The following is an 18,837-nucleotide window of genomic DNA, read 5'->3' as shown; positions in this document are numbered from 1 at the left end:
ACTTAACATTAAATATGTCTACCATCATCCGCTGTCAAACGCCACATGTAAGAATTTATTTCTAAATAAACAGGATTCTACATCTCGGAAATGTGAATCGCGCTCCGATGACATGGTGTATTTCTATGGGGAGGCTGTGGTGATGACATGGTGTATTTCTATGGGGAGGCTGTGGTGATGACATGGTGTATTTCTATGGGGAGGCTGTGGTGATGACATGGTGTATTTCTATGGGAAGGCTGTGGTGATGACATGGTGTATTTCTATGGGAAGGCTGTGCTTGAGGCTTCCATTGGACTGGGACGCCGGGGCGCTTATACAATCTCTGCGTTTGTTGCAGAGGAACAGGGTGACTATCACCCTGTGACAAACGCGCAGATATGAGTGATCCATCTTGCTTTGAGTAGTCTAATGGAAGGGCTGAGGTAATAGTTCTGCTATTATATCGTCTTCTACTGCTGAGCACCAAAACCCTCGGATCTTAAACTTGGCTGAAGCTTGCTGGACTTTGGAACGGTGGAACGGTGTATTTCTTGAGCATATTATCGGCATAATAGCATTTTTTTGTTATGCTTGTTATAAAGGTCTATAATGCATTGAAATTACATTAAACTAAGATAATAAGATGGTTATCATAATTCTTCAAATCTTTATTAACAAGTAATTACAGAAAAAGTAAATTACATTTGTGGTTGTCTTCTGCATTGTCTAGAGCGAAATCAGTAATTTCTACAATTTCTGTAGATGATTCGCAATGCATCCTGGGAGGTAGGGTTATGGCTCCGAATCGAATGTGGTCCCGGAAAATCTCCAAACGGAGCCGTGGATAGCCCTCCCCCTTCCCCCTAGCCCTCTCCCTTCCCCCTAGCCCTCCCCCTTCCCCCTAGGCCTTGATGAAAACATGAATTGGGACACCCCTACCCTAAACGTGAACACGCAAAACGGAGGCGTAGAGGTGAATTGGGGATCGGGCCATTCAGAGCTTAGATGTCAATCTCTCACAGAAGTCAAAGTCCTTGGTGGCGAGAGCGGGGTCTCTGGCGAGCGGGGCAGGGAGGACCAGAGAGCAGTCGCTGTCAAAGTACTTCCCTGTGATGCCCTCCGTCTCCTCGGCAACGGCACAGTAGATGCTGCTGACTGCTCCTTGCTGGGAAGACTGCATGGAGACACGGGTGGGAGAGCAGGGTGAGGGTCGTCATAGGCAGCTCACACACACACACACACACAGACGTAAACATGTACACACACGTTTGTGTGCGCGCAAGCACCCTTTACCTGTGTTTATGTATCATACACATCAGAGACTCCAAATTCTGAACAATGGGAAGATACTTTCAAGCCGGTTATAAGTATGAATGAACACTTATATTGTATAATTATCTCAGGGTATGGTATGTTGTTATTTGTGCCAAATGTTCAACAGAAGCACAATGTCTAACAATAATGTAGCATCATGATGATAGCATGCAGCAGTCATATGTGCTTATGACTAGGAACCTGAGAAATTCTTGACCACCTGACCTATCACATTATCAACATGTAGTTCAAATCCTCCAAGTGTACAGTATGCATACAGGACATGTGACATCACATGGTTTGAGGTGTTGCTATTTAGTTCTATTGGTGGTCTATTCTAATGTCTTTAGGCTCTGCGCCTTATACGCACTTCTGGATCTGAAAGATTCCCATTTTGAAAAGATGTGTGTGTATCTTGCCAAATAGGCGTTCCAGACTTTACACACTTGGAAAATCCCACCCTCTGGTGGCCAAGAGGAATCATAATGAGTTCAATTCAAGATAGGAATTCCTCAGACAAATCTGTGTCCTACGGCTATTAAAAAAATGTTATTCTGAAGGCATTCTGAAGGCAGTCCTTCTGGGTAGTCAAATATAAAAACTGGAATCTCAAATGCCTCGTCTTATTCGTCTTTTTAGAACTATTGCCTTTTTTCTCTGATGCTGCCATGCTGAGGAACTGAAGCCTAATTTCACTCTCTTAGACTGTATAATGGGATGTAACAAACTTCATTCTGATTCTGAATTCGATGATATTATCTAAAACACAGGCACAAAAAGATATATATGCTTGAAAAAGTATTGTTTTGTCAATCATCAATCAATCAATCGTTCATGACTGCTGTCCATGCTGCTTATGTGACAGCAGCTGGTGAAAGCGGGAACAAGTCGACAACCGATCAAATGTTCAGACTTTTATTCTGAAAAATGTAAATAAATGTCAATGTTGTTGAAAATCAAGCCAAAACATTGCAATGCAATGTTCCGTACTCTACACTAACTGGGTAGTAGTAGTAACTAGGTGGTAGTGGTAACTAGGTAGTAGTGGATTACTCACCCATTGCATTGCAATGTTTTGTCTTGACTATTGAGTGTGTCACTGATGTCATTGATAATGAAACACACATTCATTAACTGCATTTTCTATCTCAGCTAGGAGCAGCGGAGGCGGGCTAATGTACAGGAGGCGTCCTCTAGCGATCGCTACTCTCAGTAACAGATGCCCGTCGTAAAGACTACTAGGTCGGGTGCACTGAAAGTAGGAGAATAAGCCTCCGCGCTGCTAGTGTACCAAGGGCATTATGTGGAAAAAGTAGTTACCTTAAAAAAGAAGATTCCCACAAGGTTGAAGAGGAATCTGACCAGGAAGTTATAATGCCTCATCACCTCCGTCATCACCACACCGGGGTGGAGGGAGTTCGCTGTCACCCCTGGAGAGAGAGAGAGAGAGAGAGAGAGACAAAGTCAGTAAGAAAGTGGGAGAGAGAGAGAGAGACAAAGTGAGTAAGAAAGTGGGAGAGAGAGAGAGAGACAAAGAGAGTAAGAAAGTGGGAGAGAGAGAGAGAGACAAAGAGAGTAAGAAAGTGGGAGAGAGAGAGAGACAAAGAGAGTAAGAAAGTGGGAGAGAGAGAGAGAGAGAGAGAGACAAAGTGAGTAAGAAAGTGGGAGAGAGAGAGACAAAGAGAGTAAGAAAGTGGGAGAGAGAGAGACAAAGAGAGTAAGAAAGTGGGAGAGAGAGAGAGACAAAGAGAGTAAGAAAGTGGGAGAGAGAGAGAGAGACAACGTGAGTAAGAAAGTGGGAGAGAGAGAGACAAAGAGAGTAAGAAAGTGGGAGAGAGAGAGAGAGACAAAGTGAGTAAGAAAGTGGGAGAGAGAGAGAGAGAGAGAGAGAGAGAGAGAGAGAGAGAGAGAGAGAGAGAGAGAGAGAGAGAGAGAGAGAGAGAGAGAAAGACACACACACACAAAGATACAAACTCAGGAAAGCTGCAATACCCTATCACATTTTGTATGAATTACTGCTTCTCTTTTTACACAGATGTATAGTGAAACTACCAACCCATCCTTATGACCAGCATGGGGAAACTCCATGTCCAGATCCTGGCTGCACACATGGTGTTTTGTGACTTTTTTTTATTTTTTAAATTATTATTTTTAACATTTAATCACATCATCATAAATTGCTATATATAATAAACGCCTTAAGAGTGCGGGGTTGAAGATGCTATGAAAGTGATTTTTGTAAACAATGTAATTTGTCAATTAATTAATTAATCAGCACAGCAGATAAAGTTTACGTGCCCCTCTGAAGACTGAAAAGGTAAACAAGCTTGTTTTTCGGGCCAAAAAATCTAGAATACAAAAAAAGTGGTTATTTTCGTTAACGGTTTCAAAAATTGTAAACCGTCCATCCCTACTCTGCTACAGTAGGTCCCTCTCATATGATGCTCACTGTGAATTGACATTTCATTGGAGTCGGCCTAATGAACGAAGCCTTGATTGTTTTTGTATGGGGTGTTTGGGCTGTAGATGCCAGTTAGTGCCTACCAGTGGAAATGGAACTGGGCCTTTAGTGCCAACAGGTGGAAATGGAACTGGGCCTTTAGTGCCTACCAGTGGAAATGGAACTGGGCCTTTAGTGCCTACCAGTGCCTTGCAGTCTGCGTGCTAACTCATTGGTGCAGATGACGTTGTGCAGCTTGGTGTGGTTGTACACGTGGTCCATATGGTAAGAAAGGTTGTTGCCGTGGAAGTGTGACAAGTCGACCGCGCCCCTCCAGTGGTTGACGGATGACACGTTGACGATGCGGGCTGGTGCCGAACGCTTCATCAGGTCTGGATGGATGGATGGATGGAGGGGTCGAAACGAGGGAAGGTGAGGAGAAAGAGAGAGAGAGGGGGAGAAATTAGGGAGGGTGAGGAGAGAGAGAGAGGAAGAAGGGGAGGAATGAGGGAGGGTGAGGAGAGAGAGAGAGAGGAAGAGGGGTAGGAATGAGGGAGGGTGAGGAGGGAGAGAGAGAGAGGGGGGAGAAATGAGGGAGATGAGGAGAGAGAGGGGGGGAGAAATGAGGGAGGAGAGGAGAGAGAGAGAAAGAGGGGGGAAGAAAAGAGGGAGGTGAGGAGAGAGAGAGAGGAAGAGGGGGAGAAACAAGGGAGGGTGAGAAGAGAGAGAGAGAGAAAGAGGTCAAAAGATTATCGGGGTCACTCATTATAATGCAACATATCATGAAGCCAAATAACAATACATACAGCACATAACATAGCACACAGGTAAACATAAACACATAGCATGGAATACAAAAAGTCAATGTGACAATTGAGACAGTAACATGAACTGTAACTAGCTGTGTCTTGGAAAAACTGTATCTCTAACTTTTCAGAAATTGAAAAAAAAGGTTAGATGATTTGGTTTGTTCAATGATTCTGTTGCATATTCACTGCTGTTTGGCTGATTGATTACCGGTTGAGTCAGTTTTGGAGTGCTGGCATTATCCTGATTCAGCATCCTCCACCCTCCTATCCGCTCTCTCGTCATCCTTTGACGCCCTCTCTCCATTTACCTTAAAGCCAGCACGGTCCTCTCCACGTGCTCCCTGGCTTTCTGTAACCCTACCTGCTTGTAGAATAGAGCTCAGGGCAGCTGAGAGGAGATGGAGAAGAACCGGCCTCCCTGATGACCTTAACCTTTATCACTCTCTCCTTTCCAACTACGCCTCCTCTGCATCAGCTGCTAAAGCATCCTACTATCATTCCAAAATACATTCTTCTGCCTCTAATCCTAGGAAACGGTTCTCCACATTCTCCACACTCCTCAACCCACCTCCTCCCCCTCCTCCTTCCTCCCTGTCTGCTGATGACTTTGTCACTTACTTTGAAAAAAAGGTTGATGACATTAGCAGCACCTTTCCTCCTCCTCCTATTTTGATAAACCGCGATAATTTCAGTGCGAGTTCCGTTCCCTGAATGTGGCTGAAAGAAATCTCTTCTGAGTTACCATTTACATTTGCCATTTTTGACATTTAACAGACACCTTGTTCCAAAGCGACTTACAATCGATACATTGACAACTTATGTCTCAGAACTAACCTGGTACCTACCAGGTTAACTATCAATATTAAGTTAGATGCGTGTCAAAAATGTCTAACAGGTGGAAACTAAATCCCGAAAGACAGTTCCGTCAAGTGTCTTTTTGGAAACATTAGGTCCGACCTCTTTCGAGATAGATAAGATAGACATAGCACAGAGTCTGCCCAACCAGGATAATGCCAGCACTCCAAAACTGACTCAATCGGTAATATAGATATATCGTTTGATAGTGTGATAGATAGACGGATAGATAGAGAAAAAGGTGTAAACAGATAGGTATGTGTCTCAGCTTGCATCATTTACAGCAGAGCAGTGCGTCTGGTGCAGGGGTTGAAGCAGCTGGCAAGCAATCAGAAGGTTGCTGGTTCGATCCTTGCCTGAGTGGTGGAGTTTAATTTAATGTTTAAATTTTTGGGCATTTATCATAATGGTAATCAGCCTTCATGCAAATAGTGTCTTCTTTACAATAAATACATCTGTCTAAGTAAGTGAATCATCTATCCATCAGTAATCATAAGAAATAGTAATCTATGCCAAATCCATGGGCCAGTTACAATTCTAGAAGAACATCATTTACTAGTCAGAAAGACTTCAAACACCTAAGCCAGATTTTTTATGTGCCCCCCCACAAACACACACGTTTTGTCACTGGGTTGGAGTTTTCGATTGATGGGCGTTTTTGATAGACGGGTGTTTAATCGACAAGGGGGGGCATCAATCCACACACAATACCCCATAATGACAAAGTGAAAACAGGTTTTTAGAAATTTCTGCAACACAGAAATACTTAATGTGCATAGAATTAGCTAAACATAGTGACAAAAATGTCATCAACAAATCACTCAGTAAGTTCAATTGAGTCTTGATGCAAGGATAATAGTTAATGTAATTTTGGAATCAATATTTTTGTTTTTATAGGGCCTCTGATTTGCATAGGAATCAATTACACACTGTGTAGATTAGGATGTCACTACCAACTCAGCAAATTGGATAATTCTCTCTTGATCCTGACAAACTCCTCAGTCCCTGCCAGTGACAAATATACCCATAAATTGATACAGCTACCACTATTCTTCACACGAGAGATGGTGCAGAAACTTGGAGCATCAAAGTAGTTTTTTTGGTCACTTGGATATAGACCAATTTTGTACACACTGAGTGACTGAGATGATGTTGTCCCATTGACTGTGCTTTTTCCTCTCCACCATTCAACTTTGTACATTTGTGTAGTCTCCTTAGGCCTCAGGGTCACATTCCTGAGCAGTTTTGTTCCTCTCCATTTGCTCAATTTATAATGCCAAACGGATCCACATTGATTCCTATGCAAATCAGAGACCCTATAAAAACAAAGATATTGATTCCAAAATTACATTAACTATTATCCTTGCATTAAGATGGACTCAAAAGACCATCCAACATCAGTCCTAAAAAAAAACTAAAAAACTACAACATATTTGTTGTGTGAGTGTGGCCCCCTCTAGTGGTTGTGGCCCTAAGTGACCGCTTAGGCCATTTATGGCTTGGGCCGGCCCTGCAAACACCATTGCAGTTATGTCAGGTCTCGTAAATTAGCCTCCACCATAATTTTAAACATACATTTTTAGATTAGATTCAACTTTATTGTTATTGCAGAGTACAAGTATCAGTCAACGGAATGCAGTAAAAAGTATTTGTCAGAAGCGGGATTTGAACCTCAAAACCCAAAAATTTGACACCAGTGGCTAATACCACTCTGCCATCCTGATGATTCAACATTGTGTAGCCTGCTGCTAATATAACCACAGTAGTGAATGTTAATTTATTTAAAAATAATAAGTAGGGGCTAGTATGATGTATGCATTTAATCTGTCAGCAATTTAAGTAATTTCCCTCGCTTGTTAATTGCGGCAGTATTGCCCTTTTTTACTTCTTATTTTTCGTCTTCATAAGCAGAGCGCTGCGCTGTCATTTTACAGTCATAGAATCTTCTTTTTGACAAACGGCTGTTCTGGCCTGCTTATTACTCTGTGTGTGCCAAAAGGCAGCATTTCCAAGCCTGAACTGAGTTCTCTAACTTATTTTTTCTGAGTGGGGCAGTCCCACTCATATTTTTTCATTTTATTGACAGATACAGTAGAGATTTAGACAGGAAGGATGGGTGAGAGAGAGAGGAGGGATGACATGCAGGATATGCCCCCGGCCAGAATCGAACCGGGGACCCTGCGGTTTCATGGTCAACGCTTAACCCGCTACGCCACCTAAGCGCCCCCAACTGAGTTATCATTCAGACAAACCTGAATTGGATTATTGGAATGACTTGAGTCTTAAATCACAATCGAGATTAGCTTGAACCAGGCTTTTCAACTAATCGCTGATGTAGTTATCAACATACATGGAATACCCCCCAGGACATACATGATAGGGTATAGAATTGGTGGTGATAGTGTTATGGTCCTGTCCAATTTCCTCCACTGGTAGGGCTTTCACACCAGCAAAGAACCATTCCAGTTCGCGTTCGGGAACGTCCGAACCTTGGTGCTGTCTGGCGAACCAGCCCGCGTTCATACCAGTGTAACCAGAACCATCTGCGTCATCAACTATGGGTGATGAAGGGGCGGGATGAACAGAAATCTCACAACTAGATGGCAGCTACTTCACTGGAAATTAGGATAATATCTTCCACTACAGTATCTGAAATAAACACTATTTTCTATGAAACAAAACAAAAGACACTTTCTACATGCGTTCATTCTAGAGAGAATTATTAAACTTTTGATAATTGTTTTGATCACTAATAATTAGATTTCGATTAAATTACATTTTGTCTCCTTCCTTCTTGCTGGTCTTGCAGCCTAGAATATGACACACCCACTGACGACGTGACTGTTCTACGTTTTGGTTCCCGCTTGCGAACCAACTTTTCAGTCTCCGAACCAATTCGGAGTTTCGGTCTGAACGCGCCGGCCGGTTCCAGACTTGGTTCTTGGAATGCGAACCGGAACAGTTGACACCGGCAAAGAACCGTGCCGGTTCGCGTTCGCGAACCAAGTCTGGAACCGGCCGGCGCGTTCAGACCGAAGCTCAATTGGTTCGGAACCTAAAAAGTTGGTTCGCAGCGGGCACCAAAAAATAGTGGTTCTCAAGCGCGAACCAAAACGTAGAACAGTCACGTCGTCAGTGGGTGCGTCCTATTCTAGGCTGCAGAGACCAGCAAGGAGGAAGTAGACAAAATGTAATCTAATCTAAATCTAATCATTAGTGATCAAAAACAATATCAAAAGTGTCATTATTCTCTCTATCTTCCTCACATGCTCAGCAAACACACACACGCACACGCGCGCAGCGAATTTCGTAAGCCATTTCTATTCCAGTAATGGAGCAGCTGATTAGTAAAAGAGCGCATATAGAAAGTGTCTTTTGTTTTGTTTCACAGAAAATTGTGTTTATTTCAGATACTGTAGTAGTGGAAGATATTATCCTCTTTTCCAGTGAAGTAGCTGCCATCTAGTTGTGAATTGTTTTGTTTATCCCGCCCCTTCATCACCCAGCGTTGATGACGCGGATGGTTCAGGTTACACTGGTATGAACGCGGGCTCGTTCGCCAGACAGCACCAAGGTTCAGAGGTTTCCGAACGCGAACGCGAACCGGCACGGTTCTTTGCCGGTGTGAAAGCCGGTGTGCATGAGGAGATGGGGCCATGGGATGCTGATCATGCTGATGTGCTGCAGCTGTGGCTGAGTTCCAAGCCCTTCCAAAGACTGCAGCCTGTGGGAATGTTTGGGGTTGCTCTCTCGACACTGCATACCTTTTGTTTCTGTATCTTGTCTCTGTTTTGTTATAATAATAATAATAATAATAATAATAATAATAATAATAATAATAATAATAATAATAATAATAATAATAATAATAATAATAACTTTATTTGTATAGCACTTTTCCTGCAAACGTTGCAGCTCAAAGTGCTTTAATCATTATATAATCTTAATTTAATTATTTTGTAATTTAAATGCAATATTAAAAGGATGGGTTTTTATAACCTTAATTTAATTATTTAGTCATTTAAAGGCAATATTAAAAATGGGTTTTTAGTCTTGACTTGAACATATTTGCTGAGGTTGCATCCCTAATATAAACTGGCAGTGCATTGCACACTTTGGGTGCATAAAATGAGAATGCAGCCTCACCAAATCTCTTCTTTTGTACATGTGGTACACAGAGAAAACCAGCGTCAGAAGACCTGAGAGCTCTATTGGGCTGATATGCTAGTAAAAGGTCTTTCAGATATTCTGGTGCTATGCCAGTGAGAGCTTTATAAACAAGCAGAAGGATCTTGAAATCTATTCTGAACTTAACAGGAAGCCAGTGTAGAGTTTCTAAAATAGGAGTTATATGAGCTTGTCTGCTTGTTTTGGTTAAAACAAGGGTTATGGGGTTCATTTGTGTTTGCTTTCTCCCCTTTGAAATATGTAACTTCTGTTGACCTTGTCTGGCAGGGTGGTGAGTATATTTCCTTTGTTTACTTTCCCCCTTCGACGCTGCCACAGACTTGACAACTTAAGGTAGTGGGGAGATGCCTGTTTTGTTTACCATTATTAGTGGATGTTTTTTTTTCTTCTGTGTTGCGTGTAATAATTTTAATATTAATTTTAATTAATAATACTTTTTGGTGTAGGTATGAGGGCTTACTATTAAATGATTAACCTTTTATATGCCATTTCAGTGACTTCTTATGTTGTGGCTGGCTTTATGTGGACGGCTTTTTGAGCAGCACTTTGGTTTAGTCCCTTTTTGTTTTCTTGGGATACTTTCAGTCGGAACAATAGTATTACAGCTGAAGGGGCGGAGCAGCAAAGTAAGGCAGGGAAATTATTCTTGTGTGACCTACCGAGAAGGAGGTTGGTGAGGAGAAAGGGCCCAACATGGTTGGTGGCGAAGGACACCTCCAGTCCGTCTTTGGTTATCCCTCTAGGCAGGCCTGATGACACAATAAAACATTACCATGGTGAGGGAACATTTTAAATTCTTTATTTATGTCCACATACAAAGTACAATTCTAAAGGACATAAATACTAACAGTGCATTTTGACATCCTGGAAACAATTTGTTACAATAATGCTGAGCCAACAACCAGTTCTGCCACACACAGGATGTTATTCGCACAAGACCAGTGGGTTGATCAATACTATAAGACACACACACACACACACACACACACACACACACACACACACACTCACACACACACACACACACACACACACACACACACACACACACACACACACACACACACACACACACACACACATTGACTCACCAAGCCTAGAAACTAAAACTCTGGTGGTTTTTGTAACCAGCTGATGACTGATTCTTGGCTATGCACTGATTTAGATCATCTTATTTCAAAATCAACGTTTTATTTGTGTGTCTACCACACTCTCATATATGATCAACCCAGTCTTCCCTACTAGCGCCATTGTAGAACTTGCTAGCAGGATGTTACAGGTATTATTATTATATTTGGACTGATTCTTCGCTGCGGTAGAAGGTATTTTGAGCCGGTTGCTGGCCAGCCAAAGTTGTTACACCGTGCACCACACCTGCAACCCTGCAGAATACCACCACCCTGTCAACTCCATTATAGGCAAACGGCCAAGATGAATCCAATAATATGTGACAGGGCATGGTTAAAAAGTCCTCAACTAGGGCAAAATCTTTTTTCTGTTTTCTCCGGATTATGAAAGGGTAGATTGTAAGCTTTAAAATGATGTGTCATACATTGAAATCTGAAACAGCTGGTTAACTCCACCCTAATCACTCCCTCAAGACAACCACACCCTCAAGACAACCACTTCCCCATTACACTACCTGTCATTACCTACCTGTCATCTGTCAGTGGGGTTGTCAGCTAACCAAAATTGCAGGGCTGACACGTTTAAATAGCTAAATAATAATAATAATAATAATAATAATAATTCAAGATTCATGATTTTTTATTGCCCTGTGTGCCAAAAGTTTATTACGTCCCATTACAAGTACAAGAGAGTAAAATTCATGGCAATGGAAAACATTTGGCAAGATACAATTGAGCAATACAATAATAGAATGGTAAAAAATTATAATGTTGTCCGTGTGCATATGCATTTATCATTATAGTCCATAAAGCATCTAGTGGGACTTCGGCGTAGTTCCTTCCCATCCCATCTGGGCATCAAAAAGTGTAGGTTTTCCATAGACTCAGTGTACTGTACTTGTACTGAAGTAGGCTAGTGAAATCATTTCAATTCACAGTATTATTCTACAGCAAATCTACATATCAATGAATTAATCATTATTTTTGATTCCACATAACATTACCAGGGTTTTTCCTGGCTCAAAATGAGGCGGAGGTGGTACCAGTGGTGTTTGACATCGGGGGGGACCCATGAAGCGGGGCTGTCTGGGGGTCCACGAGCATCAAACACTTAATTTCTTGATTCTGGTGAATTGATATGCACCAATTTGTGACCTTTCTGCATCAACTTATGGTGGAAATGTCATTATTTATGTTAAGGAAAACACAATATTCAGGCACCAGATGACCAATCAAAATATAATGTAATATAATGCAATATAAGGCTCTCAGGCATTCTGTACTTAATATGTATTCTCCTTGAGCAGTCAATATCAACTATCAGCTATTTCGCTAGCAAACACGAAAGCTAACTTATTTGCGAAACAGCGCCCCCGCCACCACGTCGGCGCAGTGCCGCAATTGCAGTTAGAAATGACAGAAATCCACCGTAGAAAATACGACTGTCAGAGTTTTGTCGAGAGCTGGAGGCGGCTAGAAATATGACGGAGGCGGCCGCCTCAAAATTCTCTATGCAGGAAAACCCCTGATTACCGTTCATTACAAAAGCATTTACTTTTTCTATAATCTATTACATCTCTAACAAAGCTAGCTAGCTAGCTAACAAGCTAACACTTGTTTGGCTAGCTGGTACACACAAACACACTAAAATGGTGCATGAAACATACTGTACAGTTGTTGCATGTTTAGTATATTAGTAGGTCTGCAACAAATGTATTTATTCATTATGTTTTGTCTTTGACAACGTATTTCTTCCTCCCACCATCTCATTAGTTTTGTAGAGGGGTGGCATAATTGTGGTGAGCAGTTTCAGTGGTCTGATAACTGATGCTAACAACGGCGCTATCTACCTTACTCACAAAACGACAAATAACTGTTTGGCTATCCTAAGTAAACAACACAAAATTCTAGTATACAACACATGTAACTCACTAAAACTTACCCAAGAACACAGCAGAAGGTCTCTCTGCAGACGACTGTCCCATGAAAGTGAACTGATGTGGAGATCAATGTCTGAAATCCTGTATAGTCCAATATGAAGGAGTTCATTAATTGCCCACTGTCGATATTTCTACCGGCTTCAGAAATTCGGTTTATAGCATTAGCTAGAGCGTCCGCATCCATCTTGTAAATTTGTCAACAGATCCAGACGCACACACATGGCAACTTAAATACAGCTGGAGTGGGCGTGGCTACACACACTGACACACTAATACGAATAATACCCCCCACCCAACTTTGCTAACTAAATGTAGGTATTTAGTGAATGTAAAATTGTTGGATATGATATCGAGTGGGTTCTTCATCGCTTCGTTTGTCGTCCTATGCCAAAAACCGGAAAACACATTTGTTCACAACAAGACTTGTTTGGCTCGATTGTGAGCTTTTACAATTGCCGAGATGGGGACCTATTAATCAAACCCTGTCACTATGGTCCTCACCCTCTATGAGCCAGAGAACACTGGGAGTGCGTCTGCGTGCGACACTGTATCAAGTGACACAGGTGAATTACTCAGGAGGACCGGTTCAACCACTGCGTGTAAGATGAACAAGTGTTTGAGTTCTCACACACGCATGCATGCATGCACACACACACACACACACACACACACACACACACACACACAGACACACACACAGACACACACATACACACACACACACACACACACACACAAACCTGCACTTCCCTTGACTCAATCATTTTTGGCATGGTCACAAACACAAGCTCCTAACAGTAGTATCAAGGACACATTCACTGGGAACTTCTGGTGTAGTTTCCGTTCCTAATAGTGAAAGTATGTGAGCGCAACAATTAGCGATTAGCTCCAGCAAGGGAATCATCGGCTTGTCAGCCCATTCCAACTGCTACTCCAACTAAATGACCAAATAAATGATAAATGGTTGTGTCTTCATCAGAATTATAATTTTGGCCTATTCAGTGAGGAGGGTTTGGAAGCTGTTGACACACACAACCTAATGATTAAAGGTGAACGTCTCCTCTGGTTTTGTTTCTTAACCTAAGCAAAAGTATGTGGGAGAGCAACAATTTGCCATTAGCTCCAGCCAGGGAATCTTTTAGTTTATCACCTCATTCCAACTGATGATGATAAGGACAACATGTCTAATTTCATGAGATTACGTCATGGCACGTGACTTTTAGTTTTAGGAGCAATTCAAAAAAACATAATTCCACTAAAAGGATCATTTTCAGTCTAACATAGTCATAAAAACATCATAGGGAAGCACAGGATGTTTTTTATATATACAGTTAGGTCTGGAAATATTTGGACAGTGACACAATTTTCATAATTTTGTCTGTATGCCACCACAATGGATTTGAAATTAAACAATCGAGATGCAATTGAAGTGCAGGCTTACGGCTTTAATTCAAGGGGTTGAACATTTTTTTTTATACACAGTCCCTTATTTTCAGGAGCTCAAAAGTAATTGGACAAATTAAGATAATCATACATAAAATGTTCATTTTTATAACTTTGTAGTGAATCTTTTGTGATGCTTTGCCAGGTCTTTACTGCAGCTGTCTTCAGTTGTTGTTTGTTCGTGGGTCTTTCTGGCGTTAGTTTTGTCTTCAGCAAGTGAAATACATGCTTGATCGGGTTGAGATCAGGTGATTGATTCAGCCATTGTAGAATATTCTACTTCTTTGCCTTAAAAAACTCCTGGGTTGCTTACACAGTATTTTTGTCTGAATCTGAGCAGACAGTATATCCCTAAACACTTCAGAATTCATCTGTCTGCTTCTGTCTTCTGCAGGGCTGGACTGGCCATCTGGCATACCGGGCATTTGCCCGGTGGGCCGCGGTAGTTTTGGGCCGAGCCGACCGGCAAAAAAAAAAAAAAAAAATAAGTTTTTTTTTTTTTTTTACCAGCCGGCCCGGCCGAAAGCTACCATCGAACGGCCCATAAATCGAAAGCTACCATTGAACGGCCCATAAATCAGGGACAGCGGCCCGTTGGTTAATTTTCTATACAGACACTGGGCTGGCCCAATCAACAGAGAGAAGGGGGGGGGGGGGGGGGTCAGGGGTCACGCACGCACGCAGCACCAGACCGCGTCTCAGTTTCGCGGTAGTTTTGGGCCGAGCCGGCCAGCAAAATACATTTAGTTAGCCTGGATAGTTACTAGATAGATACTGAGAGAGATGGAGCGCAAAAGCACACTAAAACGGAAGGGAGGCTGGGAAAAACATAGGGAGAAAAACAAGAAGAAACTCGAGGCAGATCCTGCCAAATGTGTAAACATTAGGGACATGTTTGCTGCACCCTCAAGTTTACCACAGCAGCAACAGCAACAGGTTGAAGAGGAGGCTAGCAGGGAGGAGCGGGAGCAGGGTACAGATACAGAGGATAGAGAGGATACAGAAGAAGCGGGGCCGAGTCAGCCTGTAACCGTTGACCCGGTAAGGAAAATATAGGTAGCTGTGTAGGGGTGTAACGGATCGCCCCCCACGGTTCGGCACGCATGTGTACTGCGGATCAATTGCAAAATGTAACCAAGTAATAATATTACTTCATATTAGTTAATATCCCTTGTAAATCACAATGTAGAGTTGCCATGAAAAGATAGACGCGACAGTTGCGTGCTTTGTTTTACTCTAAAGCGCAATGATAGGTTGATAATGGAAAAATAAATCTAGAACAACAAGGCTGCGTTCGTAAATTCGCTCTGGAATCTGATCACTGAGTACACTGGTCTACTTGCACTGGTACCATTGCTTACTGTATGTTTTTGATTTTTTTTGATTGAAAACTTTATTAGAAGATTTGCAGAAGTAGGTACATGAAAGTACATATTACATACAAGGTCAACTAACAGGATAAAAACCCAAGAAAGCCACTGGCTTATTTCAATTGGGGTCCTTGATTCTCAATTCATCGTTACATGTAAGACAGACAAAAAAGCTAGTACTATCTACAAGATAATACAGACAAATAACTATTACTATCTACAAGATAAACACACATCCATCATGGGAAGAACAATACAACAAAACATAAGGTATGTACAGCGGGTAGGACAGGTGGGGACATACACCACAGGTGGGGGCGGGGGACAAAACACAAAGTATGTACAGTGGGTAGTTCGGGTCTTTTAATCTGATTTTTGATTTAGAGGGTCCAGTTACGGATTGCAGCCTCCTGTAAATGTTTTTTGAGAGTGGTTTTGAAGGTGGGCAGTGTTTTGCACTCCTTTAAGATTATAGGAAGGGCGTTCCACATTTTTACTGCATAGTTTGCAAACGAGTTTAACCCCTTGTTTGTGGTGCAACGCGGTTGAACGTGGTTCGTGGAGCTTCCTCTGGTGTTGTATGTGTGGACGTTGTTCACTTTTTGGAAGTATGTTGACAGGTACTTGGGTGTCTTTGTGGTGTAGCGTATCTTGAAGACCAGGCCCAGTGCAAGCTGCTGCACTCTGTCAACTACTCGTAGCCAATCAAGGCTCAAAAAATGAGCAGCGTCGTCTTTGTAGTGGTTTGGGGGAATACTACAGTTTGTCATATGACTGTACAGCACATTATATAAGACGAGTATATAAGGCAAGTATTTTTGTGCTGGTGGGTGTGGTCCGACCGATTGGGGTGGGCCTGTCTGGGCCAAAAATGCCAGGGCCTAATTTTTGTCCCAGTCCAGCCCTGGTCTTCTGTCACATCATCAATAAACACTAGTGACCCAGTGCCATTGGAAGCCATGCATGCCCATGCCTTCACACTACCTCCACTGTTTTTTTTTTTTTACAGATGATGTGGTATGCGTCGGGTCATGAGCCGATCCAAGCCTCTGTAACGGAGTAGAAAGTTCAAGTTCAATTATAGCTAAAATAGAGCTAAACTGCACCCTCTAGGGGTTTAATGACGTGGTATATCCGGGGTGTATCCGTGACCCGGATGCTGTGTAAATGCAGCTGTACAGTGCATAGCGCGGGACGCAACGTGATCCTGCTCAGTTCATCTGAAAACACTGATTGGGTAGGTCACGTTTTCTACAGGGTCTGAGATCGAATATCGTTTGAGAGATTATCAATGTACCTATGTTTTATTTTAATGTTTGATAAGTAAGATAGCTGTTTTGAGTTTCCCCATTTATAGTATTTTAGTTTGGAACATATCACAAGTTGTTAATGTGAGTATTCTGTTGTTAACAATGATGGCGCTAACGTGAATGTCCGTGTGTAACATCATTTTAGAATCTAGCCTGATGACCCTGCAACCGTGTCCACAAATTGATGCACTGTACATGTTTTCTACAGGTAATATTATTATTGTTGTGCTATTGTATGTCTGTTGTTCTGCCAAAGTTAGTAGACCGTATTGTATGAGGTTGGGTTTTCCACCTCGCTAGTTTGCACCAGCTAACCTAGCAGTCAGGTTGCAGCCATGTGTTGCACGTGGTGTGCATGCGTGTATTCCAGTTGCGCTGTTTTTCTATGCATTGTATTGTTATTGTTAATATATATAATTGATTGTTTGACTTGACTGTTCAAATACCACTATACGATCACACAAGTGAGGATTTATGTAGTCTACACATTTTGTATTTTTGTTTCATATTATTGTTATAATTTGTGTAGTATGAGTGACTACTGTATGGTCAGTTCATCTGAAAACACTGACTGGAATCTAGCCTGATGACCCTGCAACCGTGTCCACAAATTGATGCACTGTATGTTTTCTACAGAATAAATGAACGTGAGCCATCCAGCTGAGAGTGATTCATTCAAAGATACACCCCGTCACATTGGTGCCGTGACCTGTGGACCTGAAGTCAACTCTTCACCTTGACCCGGGACCACTCTGCTGGATCACTCTGCTGGACCGCTCCTGCGTGCTGTCTGGTGGGCGGCGTATGGTTTCACTCAGTTCATTCGGTGATGTTATGCACAAGTGGATTGTTGAATTAATGAATGTGATCACACATGTGATCTGTGATTTATTTTAGTTTTATTGCTGTTTTGGTGACATTTTTCTTTACTGGTCTTTTATCTGATTAGTCTGTATAGTACTGTTTTATTGAATTGTAATTCAACATGAGCTACAGACCAGGATGTTTCAGTACGCCACTAAGCAGTAGCATTGGGAGGGGTAGAGCGATGCTCCTCAGTGGAGGTAGGGGGATTCCAGTGTTGAGTTATGATAGTCCTGTTCAGGGGGGTGATGTTCATGTTGTGGGTAGGCAGGATGCTGCTGGGGCCCTTTCAGTTAGTGGGGACACAGTTCCTTCTCAGAGCCACGACATTGATCATGCACCGAGCACACAGGTCAGTGATACCCCATCCCCAATCTCTGCTTTCCAGTTACCTGATGTAGTGAGCCAGATGAGTGACATAATTAGAGATGTTGGTCTACAGCTAGGGTTGGGTACCGAAAATCGGTACCGGTAAGTACCGGTTACTTTACATTCGGTATGTACCCGTACCGAATCGCAAAGGAGATTTCGGTTCCTCGTTTCGGTACTTTTCTATCTCGCTCCGGTGTCAACTGGTGACTCTTGACGTCACATCGCCTGTTAAATTTCCACTCAGTGAAAGCAGCGAGTACGGAAGGATAACGAGAAGGTTGCTAATAGCAACTTCCGCTAGCGGGTTAGCATAACGCGACGCTCCACTTATGGGTGCGTTCCGTAAACTCGTTCTGGAATTCTGATCACCACTCGTGGAATGCCTTCTGTCCAATCAAATGACTTGCTCCCCTTATGACGTCGGGCCCAGTGTGCGCTGCGACGCTCTCAGAGCGAGTTTACGAACGCAAGCCTTTGATTGGACAGTGCACTCCAGGATTCGATGCGTCTGTTGATGACGTAGTGCGGATGTGTGGCTGCGTCTCTGCTAGGTGGACAACATGATCGGGGATCTCCTGATATTCGGGTACTGTGTCAGATCATGTATATATCATGTAGATATTACATTAGTAGTAGTAGTAGCTGAGCGGCAACAGAGTTTGGATTTTGACGAGGTGGAGGGCTCCAGTTCATCAGAGTTATATTTCCTCTCGGTCTTCTTGGTTCTGGGGGCTATGCAGGCCTCTTCACTAGATCCCTTTTCTAAGAATATTCTGATGTCTTTGAGGGGCTGCCGAACAAGTGTGTACTCGTATTCGACATC

The 18,837-nt window shown here is 42.5% G+C and overlaps 1 protein-coding gene across 1 annotated transcript in view; it reads right to left on the bottom strand.

Annotated features, from left to right (window-relative positions):
- Positions 1-892: 892 nt before the first annotated feature.
- The window catches only part of LOC308155400 (retinol dehydrogenase 12), a 43,320-nt gene continuing 25,375 nt past the window's right edge, over positions 893-18,837 (bottom strand). The window contains exons 3-6 of the mRNA XM_080528718.1: positions 10,248-10,337; positions 3,940-4,128; positions 2,617-2,726; positions 893-1,156 (exon numbers count right to left, since the gene is read on the bottom strand). Of these exons, the coding sequence (XP_080384844.1) occupies positions 977-1,156; positions 2,617-2,726; positions 3,940-4,128; positions 10,248-10,337 (569 nt within the window). The 3' untranslated portion in view covers positions 893-976. The remainder of the gene's footprint in view (positions 1,157-2,616; positions 2,727-3,939; positions 4,129-10,247; positions 10,338-18,837) is intronic.

The sequence above is a fragment of the Nansenia antarctica genome (assembly GCF_963989245.1).
Source record: "Nansenia antarctica genome assembly, chromosome: 4".
Lineage (NCBI taxonomy): Eukaryota > Metazoa > Chordata > Actinopteri > Argentiniformes > Microstomatidae > Nansenia > Nansenia antarctica.
This window is presented reverse-complemented; position numbering and strand designations above follow the sequence as displayed.